The sequence below is a fragment of the Podarcis gaigeae genome (genome assembly GCF_964106915.1).
Source record: "Podarcis gaigeae genome assembly, chromosome: 10".
Taxonomy (NCBI): domain Eukaryota; kingdom Metazoa; phylum Chordata; class Lepidosauria; order Squamata; family Lacertidae; genus Podarcis; species Podarcis gaigeae.
In genome coordinates, this window is record NC_139686.1 from 753,217 (window position 1) to 767,885 (window position 14,669).

Below are 14,669 nucleotides of genomic sequence, written 5' to 3' on the forward strand. Positions count from 1 at the left end.
TTTGCCTGTGTCTCTCCCATGCTTTGCGGGGCTCTGCCTCCCAACCACTGGTTTGCACATCTCTCTCTGGGCCATGTGCCGGGCATAAATCTTCAGAGGTGGGCAGCAATGCCAGTATCTCTCCCGCTTGTTTGCTGCCATGTGAAGGATTTTTCTGCCATGCTGGCCTCGTCTTGCTGCCGCCTGACAGCCCAGGATTTAGCTGAAGAGGTGGATGTTTCCTAATTAACTTCTTCAGCTTTTGAAGAGATCCATGTTGAAATTGCTGGCTGGGCAGATCTTGGCAGCTGCTCCCCCCTCCCCAACTCTCTGGGCTGGTTTGGACGGGAGAGGCAGGTCTGGGACTGGTAGTGCATTTGCCAAGGGGGTGTGGGTGGGTCTCAGGTTGGGTGATGCTGGAGGGGGTTCCTGGCAGCCCCCCCCCCTTGACGGAGCCTCTGGATTCCTTGCCTTGGGCTGAATTTGAGCGCCTTTGGTTCTGCCTGCAGGGCTGCCTCCTGGAATGCTCCTTCTTGCGGCAGTCCAGGGTCCCTCTGCTCCCCCCCCCCCCGCGGGTGCTTCCTCGCCCTCTGTCTTCCAAAGCCCATGGAAGCTTTTTCATGACCTTTACAGTTAATAATAATAATAATTTATTTATACCCACCCATCTGGCTGGGTTTCTCCAGCCATTCCAGACAGCTTCCAACAAAATATTAAAATACAATAGTCCGTCAAACATTAAAAGCTTCCCTAAACAGAGGCTGCCTTCTAAACATAAGATAGTTGTTTATTTCCTTGACATCTGATGAGGGAGTGTTCCACAGGCTGGGCGCCACCACCGAGAAGGCCCTCTGCCTGGTTCCCTGTAACTTGGCTTCTCACAGGGAGGGAACCACCAGAAGGCCCTCAGCGCTGGACCTCAGCGTCCGGGTAGAACGATGGGAGTGGAGACGCTCCTTCAGGTATACTGGACCGAGGCTGTTTAGGGCTTTAAAAGTCTGCACCAACACTTTGAATTGTGCTCGGAAACGTACTGGGAGCCAATGTAGGTCTTTCAAGACCAGTGTTATATGGTCTCAGTGGCTGCTCCCAGTCCCCAGTCTGGCTGCCGCATTCTGGATTAGTTGCAGTTTCCGGGTCACCTTCAAAGGTAGCCCCACATAGAGCGCATGGCAGTAGTCCAAGTGGGAGATAACCAGAGCATGCACCACTCTGGTGAGACAGTCTGTGGGCAGGGAGGGTCCCATCCTGCGTACCAGATGGAGCTGGTAGACAGCTGCCCTGGACACAGAATTGACCTGTGCCTCCACGGACAGCTGTGAGTCCAGAATGACTCCCAGGCTGCGCACCTGGTCCTTCAGGGGCACAGTGACCCCATTCAGGACCAGGGAGTCCTCTACATAACTCTTTCCTTCCATGGGAGCCTCTTTGTGTGGGGAGGAGGGAGGGCTTTGTGGGTGGAGATCCTTCTTAAGAGCGCCTGGGGAGGCCCTGATCCTTGGCAGAGCAAGGTGAGGCAGCAGTGGCAGGATTCCTCCTTGTGCGCAGTGGTGAAATCCCTCTTGTGCGCTTTCTTGTGATCTGCTCCTTTCTTTCTGCCCCCTTTGCAAGCGGCCTGGCCATGTGGGGGGGGGGCAGTCTCTGTGGGTCAAGCCAGGCCGACTTGCCGTGGGCTCTGTGCGCACCTCACTTCCCGCCCTCCAGGCAGGCTACCGGTGGCTACTTCTATTATTATGATATATTTATTTATATCCCACCTTTCCCCCTGCCAGGCAACTGGGTTGACGTACAAATAAAAGAACGGCAGCTAAAAATATGGGGAAAACTCCCACAGTCATTAACAATCAATCCAAACTATTCACAAATGTATTAAATCTGTTTAAAACACGCAGACAAAACCAGCAGGGCACCAGCCCCCTCATTGAAAGCATTTATTCTGCTTTTAGTTAAGATTTTTATTTTATTAAAAGCATCTCCACCCACAGTGGCTCTGCCCTTTCTCTGCGGCTCCTTCTGAATCCCAGTTTTGCAGAAGAGAGGACTCTTGCGCTCGCATCCTGCCTGCGGTTTGGCCCCCCTAGGGCCTGATCCTGCCGGCCAATTCTTCCGTTCTTGGGCGCTGTGCTGCCTCACTAACCTGGCTGTCTTTCCTTGGCAGACACAACTGGGGAGAACATCGCAGAGTCGCTCGTGTCCGAAGGGCTGGCCAGCCGCCGGGAAGGCTTGCGTGGCAACAAGTAGGTCTACTCCTGAGGAGCCGGGCTCCCCTTTGGACGGTTCTCCCTGGCAAACTCTGGGCTGAGGGTGGCTGGGGAGCGAGGCTCCCAACACAGAGTCTCATCTCTTTACAAAACCAGCCGCCCACAGCCAGCCTCTTGTCCCCTCCAAGACTGGCAAATGTGGCTGAAGCTTCTCATAGATGAGAGTCCGGGTAGTTAGTCTCGAAGGTGAGGTCTCTTCCAGAGGCCTCTGCAGCTTCCCTGTGCTTCGTTTTACTGGCAGATCCCCCTGTGCCTTCTTCCAAATCCCCTTGTGCCCGGGACCCCGACTGCCCATCGTTGAGCTTGGGTGAGGATCGGGGGGTTGTGTGCTGAATTGGAAGCCCCAGGGAGAGCAGGGTGTCTCCGTGGGGGAGACAGCGCTTCCTCGTGGCCCCAGCATCCCCCGGGGTGCGTTTTGCCACGTTGACTTTGCTGGGAATCCAGGCAGCTCCTGGCAGGGGGCAGCCCCCGCTTCAGGCCTGAGCTCTGCCTCGTGCCAGGAAAGAGCGAGAGCCAGTGCGCCTGTCTGTGTGCGCGTGAGAGAGCGGGGAGTGCCAAGGGGGCCTGATGGCTCTGCTGATGTGTTCACGGCTTTGGAAGAGCCCCAGAGTATTCTCTGGAGGTCGGCAGAGGCGGCTGAGGCCGCGGAGCCTGGCTGGCTGGGCCGGCTGCCATGCCATCTCCACCGGGGCCTCGGCTCACTTTGCTCATGTTCCGCTTGAACGGGAAGCAAACACTGAGAAGGCGATGCTCTTGCCAGGGCAGGCCGGGTCAGCGGGAATCCCAGCACTGCAGGGCGGGCAGCTGCTGGGGCCCCCGAGGAGCTGGCGAGGTGGCACCAGCGCTTGTCCCTGGAATGCAGGCAGAGTGTGTGTGTCGGGAGGTTGCGAGGGTGGCGCAGCCTAGCAGGCGGAGCTGCCCTTTGATAGCAGCCCAGGGCTGAAACTCCAGTGGATTAGTTTAACCAGTTGCTTGAGGCCACGGGAGGGGGGAGTGCTGCTCTTTTGTCGGATCCTGCTTCCTGGAGGCAAACGTTCAGCCGCTGAGAAGAAGGTGCAGAATTAGACGAGCCGTTGGCCGGATCCTGCAGGCTCCTATGTTCCTAATAGCAGTATCCTTTCTGATGCGTAGCGCTGTGCCGGCTGGCGAAGGTGGCAACAATTTGCCGCGAGGCCAGAGGGCAAAAGTGATGGCTCTGGTCTGCCCAAGGCTTGGTTGCTCACTCTGGGTGTGAAGGGGTCTCCCTGAGCCCCTGCCCTCTGTGGCCTGCTCAGGCTTTGAGCCAGAGACTGTCACGGGAGACTGTGACGGTCTTCGTCAGCCGTGCACACTCATATTTTGTGTATCAGAGACATGGAACGAGTCACACTGGCATACAGCAACTTTATTTTGCTGTTTTTGACACTTGTATTTGCTAAGCTTTGGAGTTCAAAGCTTTTGTTTGGACATTACTTATATAAGAATTGATCTATTTGTATTTCCTGTTCTAAACGTTGGTCTTTAAGTGCTTCTTCTCAATTAGATAAGGTGAAAAGAGTTAATGTTAATATGTATAAAGAATTTATATACCGTATTTTTTGCTCTATATGACTCAATTTTTCTCTCGTAACAAGTAAGGGGAAATGTGTGTGCGTCTTATGGAGCAAATGCAGGCTGCTCAGCTATCCCAGAAGCCAGAACAGCAAGAGGGATGGCTGCACAGCAATATTTCCCCCCTTGTTTTCCTCCTCCAAAAGCTAGGTGCGTCTTATGGTCTGGTGCGTCTTACAGAGCGAAAAATTGTTGTTTAGTCATTTAGGCGTGTCCGACTCTTCGTGACCCCATGGACCAGAGCACGCCAGGCACTTCTGTCTTCCACTGCCTCCCGCAGTTTGGTCAGACTCATGTTTGTAGCTTCGAAGACACTATCCAACCATCTCATCCTCTGTTGTCCCCTTCTCCTTGTGCCCTCCATCTTTCCCAACATCAGGGTCTTTTCCAGCGAGCCTCAGCTTCAGGATCTGTCCTTCCAGTGAGCACTCAGGGCTGATTTCCTTAAGAATGGATCGGTTTGTTCTTCTTGCAGTCCATGGGACTCTCAAGAGTCTCCTCCAGCACCATAATTCAAAAGCATCAATTCTTCGGCGATTAGCCTTCTTTATGGTCCAGCTCTCACTTCCATACATCACTACTGGGAAAACCATAGCTTTTACTATACGGACCTTTGTTGGCAAGGTGATGTCTCTACTTTTTAAGATGCTGTCTAGGTTTGTCATTGCTTTCCTCCCAAGAAGCAGGCGTCTCTTAATTTCGTGGCTGCTGTCACCATCTGCAGTGATCATTGAGCCCAAGAAAGTAAAATCTCTCATGCCTCCATTTCTTCCCCTTCTATTTGCCAGGAGGTGATGGGACCAGTGGCCATGATCTTTGTTTTTTTGATGTTGAGCTTCAGACCATATTTTGCGCTCTCCTCTTTCACCCTCATTAAAAGGTTCTTTAATTCCTCCTCACTTTCTGCCATCAAGGTTGTGTCATCTGCATATCTGAGGTTGTTGATATTTCTTCCGGCAATCTTAATTCCGGCTAGGGATTCATCCAGCCCAGCCTTTCGCATGATGAATTCTGCATATAAGTTAAATAAGCAGGGAGACAAAATACAGCCTTGTCGTACTCCTTTCCCAATTTTGAACCAATCAGTTGTTCCATATCCAGTTCTAACTGTAGCTTCTTGTCCCACATAGAGATTTCTCAGGAGACAGATGAGGTGATCAGGCACTCCCATTTCTTTAAGAGCTTGCCATAGTTCGCTGTGGTCGACACAGTCAAAGGCTTTTGCATAGTCAATGAAGCAGAAGTAGATGTATTTCTGGAACTCTCTAGCTTTCTCCATAATCCAGCGCATGTTTGCAATTTGGTCTCTGGTTCCTCTGCCTCTTCTAAATCCAGCTTGCACTTCTGGGAGTTCTCGGTCCACATACTGCTTGAGCCTTCCTTGTAGAATTTTAAGCATAACCTTGCTAGCGTGTGAAATGAGTGCAATTGTGCGGTAGCTGGAGCATTCTTGGGCACTGCCCTTCTTTGGGCTTGGGATGTAGACTGATCTTCTCCAATCCTCTGGCCGCTGCTGAGTTTTCCAAACTTGTTGGCATATTGAGTGTAGCACCTTAACAGCATCATCTTTTAAAATTTTAAATAGTTCAGCTGGAATACCATCACTTCCACTGGCCTTGTTATTTGCAGTGCTTTCTAAGGCCCATTTGACTTCACTCTCCGAGTGAAAAATACGTTAGTTAAACATAGCCAGTTACGTTGTGGGTATATTAGTTAGTTGAATTTATGTAACTGTCAGTTTGACAGTGTTGGGAAACAGAATAATGCCTCGTGAAAATCCAGCCCGCCTGTAAAACGTCCGGTAGCTAAGGCAGCAAGGACGAGTCTTAGTGCTTAGCGAAACGAGGGTGTCTAAAGTTGACAGCAGAAAGGTCCCCTAATTCCCCCCCCGCTCTGATTATTTTTGGCATTGTTAACAGTGCAGATCCTCTGCGTGCCCTCCCTGGGAAAGCTCTGCTGGCCTCGGGTGACGACCGCAGGGTTGGGTGGTTTGTCTGATGACCGGCCTTTCTCTGTTCCCAGTCCAGAGCAGAACCGGCTGGCTGAGCTGGAGGAGCAGGCCAGGATCGCCAAGAAGGGCATGTGGAGCGACGGTACTGGATCCCACACCGTCCGGGACCTGAAGTACACCATTGAGAACCCCCGCCACTTTGTGGACTCCATGCACCAGAAGCCCGTCAATGGTGAGTCGCGGGCAAAGGAGGGAGGGCTGCTGCTGGGGGGGGGGGGGCAGTGCCAGGGCCCGGTGTGTCTGCAGACCTTCCTTGGTCTAAAAAAGAGAGATTTTACTATTTCCCCCCCAAAGAGGTTTCTGCCCCCAAAGGTTCCCCCCCAAAGAATCCTGTCTTGCCAAACAGCACCTGATGGTCATATATACATAGTCCATTGATCGCCCTCGAATGAGACAGGCGTAAAATAAAACTGCAAGTGAGCGTGTGGAAGGCAGTGAGCGGAGCGCTTTGTGGAATAGAGATGAGGGTTAAACAAACCTTACTATACCCAGGGGAAGTAAGAAGAGAAGTCTGGGTCAGGTGCTCACAGTGGCTGACTGAGGTGCTCATTATGGGAAACCTGCCAGCAGGATCCAAGCCCCCCCCCCCTTCCAGCCACGGGCATTCAGGTGCCTCGCTGCCTCCAGCTGAGGGAGAGCTGTTGTCGCTGGCAGCCATTAATAATAATAATAATTTATTATTTGTAGCCCGACCATCTGGCTGGGTTTCCCCAGCCACTCTGGGCGGCTTCCAGCAAAATATTAAAATACAATAATTAATCAAATATTAATTATCTCCTCCTCCATGAACTTGCACAATCCTTTTTTTAAAGTCCTCCACAAGTTGGTTGCCAGCACCGCCTCCAGTGGGAGGGAGTTCCACAGTTCAACTCTGTGTTCAAAGTATTCAAATGCCCTCGGTCAGCAGGTAGACCTTTCTGGACCCGATTTGGGGAGGCATCTGGATGCAAGCTGCCTGCAGCCACAGCTGGACAGAGCTGCTCTTGCGCTTGAATCCGGCCCTGGAATTTCCTTTTGGGACATCTGTTTGGCTTCCATGAGACCGGGAGGCAGGTCTCCAAGGGCCATGGGCCTGATCCAGCTTGCTGATCCAGCTTGCTTCGCTTGCTGTGAAGGTCCCAGCTTCAGTCCCCGGTTTCTCCAGGGTGGGCTCCGGAGAGCCTCCTCTGCCCGTCCGTGGAGGCCAGGGGTCAGCAACCTTTTTCAGCTGTGGGGTCGGTCCACCGTCCCTCAGACCATATGGGTGGCCGGACTATATTTTGAACAAATAATAATGAACAAATTCCTATGCCTCACAAGTAACCCAGAAATGCATTTTAAATAAAAGGGCACATTCTACTCATGTAAAAATATGCTGATTCCCAGACTGTCCGCAGGCTGGATTGAGAAGGCAATTGGGCCGGATCCGGCCCCCAGGCCTTAGGTTGCCTACCCCTGTTTTAAAAGAAGAAGAAAAATGAAGAGAGGAAAGCAGGAAAGGGGTGGCAAAGCCAAGAGAAAAAGAGTGAAGGCGTCAAAGGAGAAAAATAGACACACCGTGTAATATTGGACTGCAAGCAGTAGTCTACAAACTACAAACTTGGCTCGACATCAATATAACTGTTGTTGCTTTCCCCAGGGAATCCTGGGAATTGTAGTTCGTGAGGATGCTGAGATGCATGTGTTAGAGATCTCGTAACACTCATCCCAGGGTCCCTTGGTGAGATAACTATGAAACCAGTTCAAGTCTGTGGGTTGTTGTCCCAGTTCAAGTCACGTCTTTTCATACGCAGAGTTGGAACAGGACAAATGATGGAGATGGTTTCCAAAAAGACAGAACCATGCACAAAAGTGGGGGCTAGGGATGAAGAGGAAGGAGCGAAGGGTGCACAGATTTATATGGGTTGCAAAGGGCGCACTCAGGTATACTGCACAGTTTAGGCTAGTGGTGTCCAACCTTTTTTCAAAGAGGGCCAGATTTGATGAAGTGACCAAAGGGCCAGCCAAAGTTATTGACCTTTTTAGGATTGATGATGTTGAGCTTTTTTTAATAATTTCACCCCAAAGTTGTTGGGCTTTTTTAAGGGTTAGAGTTGTTGAGGTTTTTTTTAAGGATTTTACCCCAGGAAATAAACTGCCAGGATTGAACCAACCAGCGGGCCGAATTAGGCCCCCAGAAGAAACTTTGGACATGCCTGGCTTAGGCAAACCGTCTGCAGCCAGATTGAGAAGGCGATTGGGCCGCATCCGGCCCCCGGGCCTTAGGTTGCCTTCCTGTGGTGTAGGCAGCACTGAGCTCAATGGTCTGACTCGGAAGGAGGCCGATTTGTGGGCTGCTGCTCCTGCCTCCAAGCCGCTCAGCCCTAGTGGAAACTCTTTCTCTCCCGCAGCCATCATCGAGCACGTCCGGGACGGCAGCGTGGTGCGGGCTCTGCTCCTTCCTGACAACTACCTGGTGACGGTCATGCTCTCCGGCATCAAGGTGAGCAGCCTGGAGGCCCTGTCCCCTCACAGCGCCCATGTGGGGCTGAGGGGTGGTGAGTGCGAGTTCTGCTGAGGGAATCGACGGAGGGGGAGGAAGGGAGTTCTGGGAGCGCCTGGCCAGAGGAAGGACTGGCTGCCACCCGAGGCCCCTCTCTGAGCGGGCAGGAAGATTTGGGGGCCCAGGGAGTGGCTCCGTGTGTGAATTCACCCCCTGGTCTCCCACCCCCTTGAGTTTGCCTCGTGCCTTCGTGGGTCACAAATGGAACAATTGGCTCCGCTGTCGTTTGAGCCAAGAAGCGAGCCCAAGGCTGGGGCCAAATGTACCTGCCCTGCGTTTGGTAAATCCTCTCCGAAAGCCATGGACTCTCCTTCCTTGGAGGTTTATAAGCAGAGCGATTCTTTAGCTGCTATTTCGGTGTTGCTGCGGGTTGGACTAGATGATCCTTGGGGTTCCCTTCCAGTTCCCTAGTTCTCAGATTCCTGTCAGACCTGGGATTCCTGCCCCCCTTGACTCCTCTTCACAGAGCGACCCCTTTCCGTCCGGTATTGAGGCTGGGGAGGGGGAGACAGGAAGGAGCTTTGCCTCCCTGGGGGGGGGGTTTCCCTCGGAGCCCCCTCTGGCCTGGCTGCGGGTCTTGCTGGCTAGGGTGGGTGGGCCTGGGTGTTTGTGGGGGGCCTGGGGATCATTTAAGGTTTACGATTTGGTCATTTAAGGTTTATGATTTCTCTATTTCCTTCTGAGGAATCTGAATAGTTCAGTGAAACGAGCCTTGTAGCCGGCCTCCCATTAAAGCTTTCTTCAATTCTAGGTCTTTCTAATTTTTTCCTTAAGCTTTTTGATTTTTATGATTTAGTTTATTTCTATAGGATAATATTTCTAGTTGATTACTTCTCGTTTCAGGGATTTTCACGGTATTTCATTTGTTTTGTGTAATTTCTGGGTTCCGTGGCTGTCTTTTTTCTACTGGGGATCCTGGCCCAGCTGCCACCTTGGCCCTGAGGGAATGGCCCTTGTGCCCCGCAGCGGGTGACCCACGGAGGCAGGCGTGGGCGCTCCCCAAAGAAGGCTGAGGGGACCCCCCCGGTCCATCTGGAGGCCTCAGGCATGGCTCTGGGGCCAAGTCAACTGGGGATCTCTAATGGCTGTGTCTCTCTCATGGGGGTGCCAAGCTCCTTGGTCCCGGTTCTGCTGAGAGGCTGGGCAGGCGCTCTTCTTCCTGCCCTGACTTGTCTTGTCCCCCCCCCAACCAGTGTCCCACCTTCAAGCGGGAAGCGGACGGCACAGAGACCCCCGAGCCCTTTGCAGCAGAAGCCAAGTTCTTCACAGAGTCTCGTCTGCTCCAGAGGGACGTGCAGATCGTCCTGGAGAGTTGCCACAACCAGAACATTCTGGGCACCATCCTTCATCCAGTAAGTGGGGGGGCAGGCGGGGGGCCCCTGGGACGGCCGTGGGGTGTCCGGAGAGCTCCTTGGGGTGCCCTCCTCCCTTAGCGTCCTGGGCAAGAGCCAGAGGGAGACTCTTGGGGGGAGTCAGTCCAGGCCAGTCTGGGCTTGGCTACACTCGTGGGGCTGGGTGGGTCTCAAGGGGCTTGCAGGGGTGGGTGTGCTGGGGACCTGAGGGGCAGGCGGGGGGCAGCAGGAGAAGAGCCTGGGGGGCCGAGAGACGGAAGAGCAGAAGGCACTCCCCTTCCGCAGGGCCTGGCCTTTTCGACAGGGTTGGGGCTTTCTCAGGAGAAGAGAGATTGGGGGCATAGATGTCAACGTTTACCTTTTTAAATAGTTGACAGCTGTGGTTGGGGGGCCTCCGTCCCAGAAGACCTGGGGCCCTGGGCACCCCACATCTTCCCACATTGCCCTCCAGACTGGGCCCAGCTGAGTCTCATCCCCTTCTGAACCTCTGCCCCAGGCCTCTTGGTCTTCCTTGCTGGCCTTCCCTCATCTTTGCCAGGAGCTCGTCCTACTCTTGAGTAGGACCCTGGCAGAGACACCTGCCCGACTGGCATGTTCTCTCCCTCCTGGTCGTTCGTTTGGGAGCTTCGAAAGCTTTCTTCTGCCCGAACATCACAGCGACCGATGCCAACCGACACCGGCACACTTAGGGATCCGCAGAGTCTGCGCAGCTTGCGTAACAGACCTCAGCAACTCAGCATTTTGGCTAATCTACTTTATTTACATCTAAACACACCCGGAGCATTGCAACATGGCTCCCTCTCTCTAGCATCAGGCAGGAAAGACAAAAAACAAAGGACAATAGTCCCACTTCACGGAACACAGGAACACAAACATCCTGTCTCTGTCTCTTCCCACTCTGTGGAGTCAAAACTTACACTGTCATGTGATAGACAACAATCCCATGACTGCAATCGCGGAGCAGGAATTCTAACAATCCTCAGCCCCCCCGTGTGGTGATTGTAAGGTCTTTGGGGCAGCGCCTGGCACTGTGCCCTTCTGCCTGGCCTGCTCTGTGAGGGGCCAGTGGGTCTGGAGCTCTGGTTCTCTGGAGACACAGACTCTCTCCCTCCTGGTGGCTCTTGAGACTGGGGAGGGGCCGGGGGGGGAGGTAGGAGTCTTCGCAGTATCTCTCCCCCACCCTAAGTAAGTGTGGACTCCAGGGAGGCCCAGCCTGACTTCTACATGTTCCTGCAACTAGTTTATTACTATTATTTATTAAATTTATTAGATGCCTTCGCCTCCTGCAGGCAGCTCAAGGCATCTTAACAAATTTTGTTTCCAATATTGAATTTGACATTGTCGTCGCCCCCCTGCTGGAGCCTGATGGGGAAGGCAGGCCATAAACTGGATCGGCAAGCATAACAATGTTTTCATATGTGTTCTGTCATTTTAAATGCATTTTATTTTATTTTTAATTGTCCTGTTTTACCACTTTGGGCTGCTTTAGGAGGCAGGGCGGGATAGAAATCTAACGAATGAATGAATTGATGCACCAATAAAGGCAATAATGATAATAACGAAGATATATTTAGGTTTGCCCTGAGCAAACGTAATCTGTCGAGGATCTTGGGGGGGGGGGGTTGAGGGGTTGTGTGTGTGTTTGGCCTTGAAGCTGGAGTTTTTAGCTCCCTGACACTCTCTCTCTCTCTCTCTCCCTACTTGCCCGGCTGCAGAATGGGAACATCACAGAGCTGCTCCTGAAGGAAGGCTTTGCTCGCTGCGTCGACTGGTCCATCGCCGTTTATACCCGAGGAGCAGAGAAGCTGCGAGCGGCCGAGAGGTAGCCGTGTCCAGCCTGCCGCCTGCCCTCCTTGGGCCGTGGGGCTCCCGTTCTGCTTCACAGAGGGGGCTTGGGGAGGCGAGGGCTCCTTGAGAAGGCCAGGAGGGTGTCCAGATCCCCCGGCCCCAAGGTGGGCTTGGGGGGAGGGGCTGGGTGCAGTGATAACAGAGCAAGTGAATCCAGACAGATACGGGCTCATCCTGGCAGCAGCTTCACATGATTTGGGGGCTTATCTTGGCGCTTGCAGGCCTTGCACAACATTTCGCAGGCCAGAAGCAGCCCCAATACCCAGAGGGCACCTTGCTAATTGGGCTGCCTCTTAAAAGGGGATAGGTGCTAAGGGGAGCTTTAGGCGATGGGGTTCTTTTTTAAATAATTTTTTATTGCTTATACATAAATTTATATATTTTAACTTTCACCATTTCAAAAACATTAAAGAGGCTCTTTCAAATCTTTGGACCTCCTCCCCTCCCTCCATGGGTTTCATTTCCAAAGAAAATACATTCTTTTTCCTTTTTCCTTCGTCTTTTACTGTCCTCCCACCAGATGTCAAAGAGAAAAATAACTACCAAACTTTTAGAAGACATCTGAAGGCAGCCCTGTTTAGGGAAGCTTTTAATGTTTAATAGGTTATTGCATTTTAGTGTTTTGTTGGAAGCCGCCCAGAGTGGCTGGGGAAACCCAGCCTGATGGGTGGAGTATAAATAAATTATTATTATTATTACTATCATCATCATCATCATCATCATTATCATTACTTATCATATATTCATAGTTTCCCAAGTTCATTTCACATTGCAAGTGTCATTATATCCCTGCCAGTGGTTTTAACTGTTCACAGTGTTCATTCCAGTCTTTTACTTTCAGCAGGTGACGGGGTTCTTGCCCAGCCCAATGTTCTGCCTTGCAGGTGGGAAGGAGGGCGGGGCCCCCCCCCTCTTCCTCCTCCTCCAAGGGGGTTTCTCTGGTCTGCTTTGGACTCCGATTCTTCTCTGTGTTCCAGGTATGCCAAAGAGCGAAAGCTGAGGATCTGGAGGGACTACGTGGCGCCCACGGCCAACCTGGACCAGAAGGACAAGCAGTTTGTGGCCAAGGTAGGCAAGGGGGGTGGCCTTTGCTAGCCCGATATGGGGCAGGGGTGCCTGGAGAAACGGCCACCCTCTCTCGGTGACGCAGGGCAGCAGAGCCAGGAATGGGCCTGGAGCCTCAAGCCCCCTTGCCTTCCCCTTCACCCAGCTGCAATCTCTGGGTGCTGCCCACTCTTGGCCAGGGCTGAGTTCCCTGACGCCAGAGCGTCTCTTCTCCCCTGCTCAGGAGAGAGCCAGTGGCGCTCCAGGGAAACGGCACGTGGCCTGGTCAGTGTCGGACATTCCCTAGGCGCCAGGCAGGTTTTGTGACTGGCACGGGTCCAGTTGTGCCCACGTGGAGATCTCTGGGTGCCAGGTTGGCGCCTGGCATCTCCACCTGGCTGGTCCCTCTGGCCTCCTGAAGCAGGGAAGCGGAAGAGCTTATTTGTTGCATTTGTTGCCCTATACAGCCTAGGACCCTTGTACCTACGGGACCGCCTCTCCTGGTATGCCCCACAGAGGACCTTACGGTCTTCAAACAAAAACCTCTTGGAGGTCCCGAGCCACAGGGAGGTTAGACTGGCCTCAACCAGAGCCAGGGCTTTTTCGGTTGTGGCCCCGATCTGGTTGAACGCTCTGTCCCAAGAGACCAGGGCCCTGTGGGACTTGACATCTTTCCGCAGGGCCTGCAAGATAGAGCTGTTCCACCAGGCCTTTGGCCAAGGCACAGCCTGACCCCCTCCTTTGGTAATCCTCACAGAACTCTAGCCCAATGGTTGCCATTAACTGGATTCTGATTTGATTTTAGAATGAATTGATTTTAAAATGCTGTGTTACTTTTATTGTTGTTAGCCGCTCTGAGCCCGGCTTCGGCTGGGGAGGGCGGGATATAAATAATTTATCATTATTATTATTATTATTATTTATATCCTGTCTTTTCCTCCCATGGTTCACCCTCCTACAACGACCCTGTGAGGTAGGTTAGGAGGCTGTGATGGACTCCCAGGTCACCCAGTGAGATTCCTGGCTGAGAGGAGATTCGAACCCTGATCCCCCAAGGTCCTAGTCTTACACTCTCACCACCCCACCTCACTGGCTCTGCTATGGGGCAGCTCTGTAAATTACGTAGGTAAATAGGGGGAAGAAAAATGTCACATAGAGAAGGACCTGAAATATTTTCCTTGAAGCCTGAATTTGTTTTACCTTGGATGGTTTGGTTTGATGTTTTAATGTGTTCTAAACCGCTCTGAGGTTTTTTCTTTAAAATATAAAATAGAAATGAAATGAATAACAGTAACAATAATGAATCCCCCCCTTGGGGGGAAATGGGGCCTGGACCTTCCGTTGTGGGGGCCGTAACGAGGGTTCAAGGCTCCATTTGGCAATTAGCTTATATATCTGAGTTTCTGGGACTGGGCTGCTTTCTAAGGCCCAAATCCTCTTGGTTCTGTCTGTTTACCGGAATAGCAATGGATAGGCCGGCTTCTACGCAGATGCAACGTCTGTAAAGTGTGTGTTGCTGCCTGGAAAATCACACCAGCACCTGCGACGTGATGTGCGTTTGTGTGGCTGACGTTAACTCTTCTTAAGAAAGCGATCCAATAAATAGGATTTCCACGCCCACCCCACTGGCTGCCTCAGGCGCCTGCTCTGCCCTGGCTGGCGCTGTTCCCAGTTTCCGTGGGGGTCTTCCTCCCAGGCACTTTGCTTCTGTAGCAGCTGTGGGGCAGGGAAGGGGAAGGGGCCTCTGGAGCTTCGGTTCCAGGTGGCGTCTCCAGGGAGCAGGCCAAGGCAGCGGGAGAGAGAAAGGTCTCTCTGATTTCACTGGAGGAGTTGGAAAATCAGCCGCGGCGGCTGGGCTGGGCAGGGGGACCCTGCAGCCTTGTCTTTGCATGTGTGCGCATCTTTTGTGTTTGAGCTGAGATGGGGCTAGATGACCCTTGGGGTCCCATAAGATTCTCTGAAGTGGCTGCAGGTTGGTGAGAGTCTTCCTCTCCCTCGGGGACCCTGGTAGGGTCGTGTGCCCTTCAGGCAAGGACTGCCCAGTGGCCGTGGTGCCTGGCCAG

The 14,669-nt window shown here is 52.7% G+C and overlaps 2 protein-coding genes and 1 long non-coding RNA gene across 3 annotated transcripts in view; 1 reads left to right on the forward strand and 2 right to left on the reverse strand.

The window, feature by feature from the left end:
• Window positions 1–14,669, reverse strand: part of LOC310826287 — a 430,259-nt gene that overhangs the window by 106,040 nt on the left and 309,550 nt on the right. The window lies entirely within an intron of this gene.
• The window catches only part of GCC1 (GRIP and coiled-coil domain containing 1), a 451,035-nt gene that overhangs the window by 60,511 nt on the left and 375,855 nt on the right, over window positions 1–14,669 (reverse strand). The window lies entirely within an intron of this gene.
• SND1 (staphylococcal nuclease and tudor domain containing 1) overlaps window positions 1–14,669 on the forward strand; it is a 228,676-nt gene that overhangs the window by 9,523 nt on the left and 204,484 nt on the right. Inside the window, exons 4-9 of the mRNA XM_083700134.1 lie at window positions 2,138–2,216; window positions 5,853–6,013; window positions 8,211–8,302; window positions 9,556–9,714; window positions 11,430–11,536; window positions 12,540–12,630. Coding sequence (XP_083556260.1) covers window positions 2,138–2,216; window positions 5,853–6,013; window positions 8,211–8,302; window positions 9,556–9,714; window positions 11,430–11,536; window positions 12,540–12,630 — 689 coding nt within the window. The remainder of the gene's footprint in view (window positions 1–2,137; window positions 2,217–5,852; window positions 6,014–8,210; window positions 8,303–9,555; window positions 9,715–11,429; window positions 11,537–12,539; window positions 12,631–14,669) is intronic.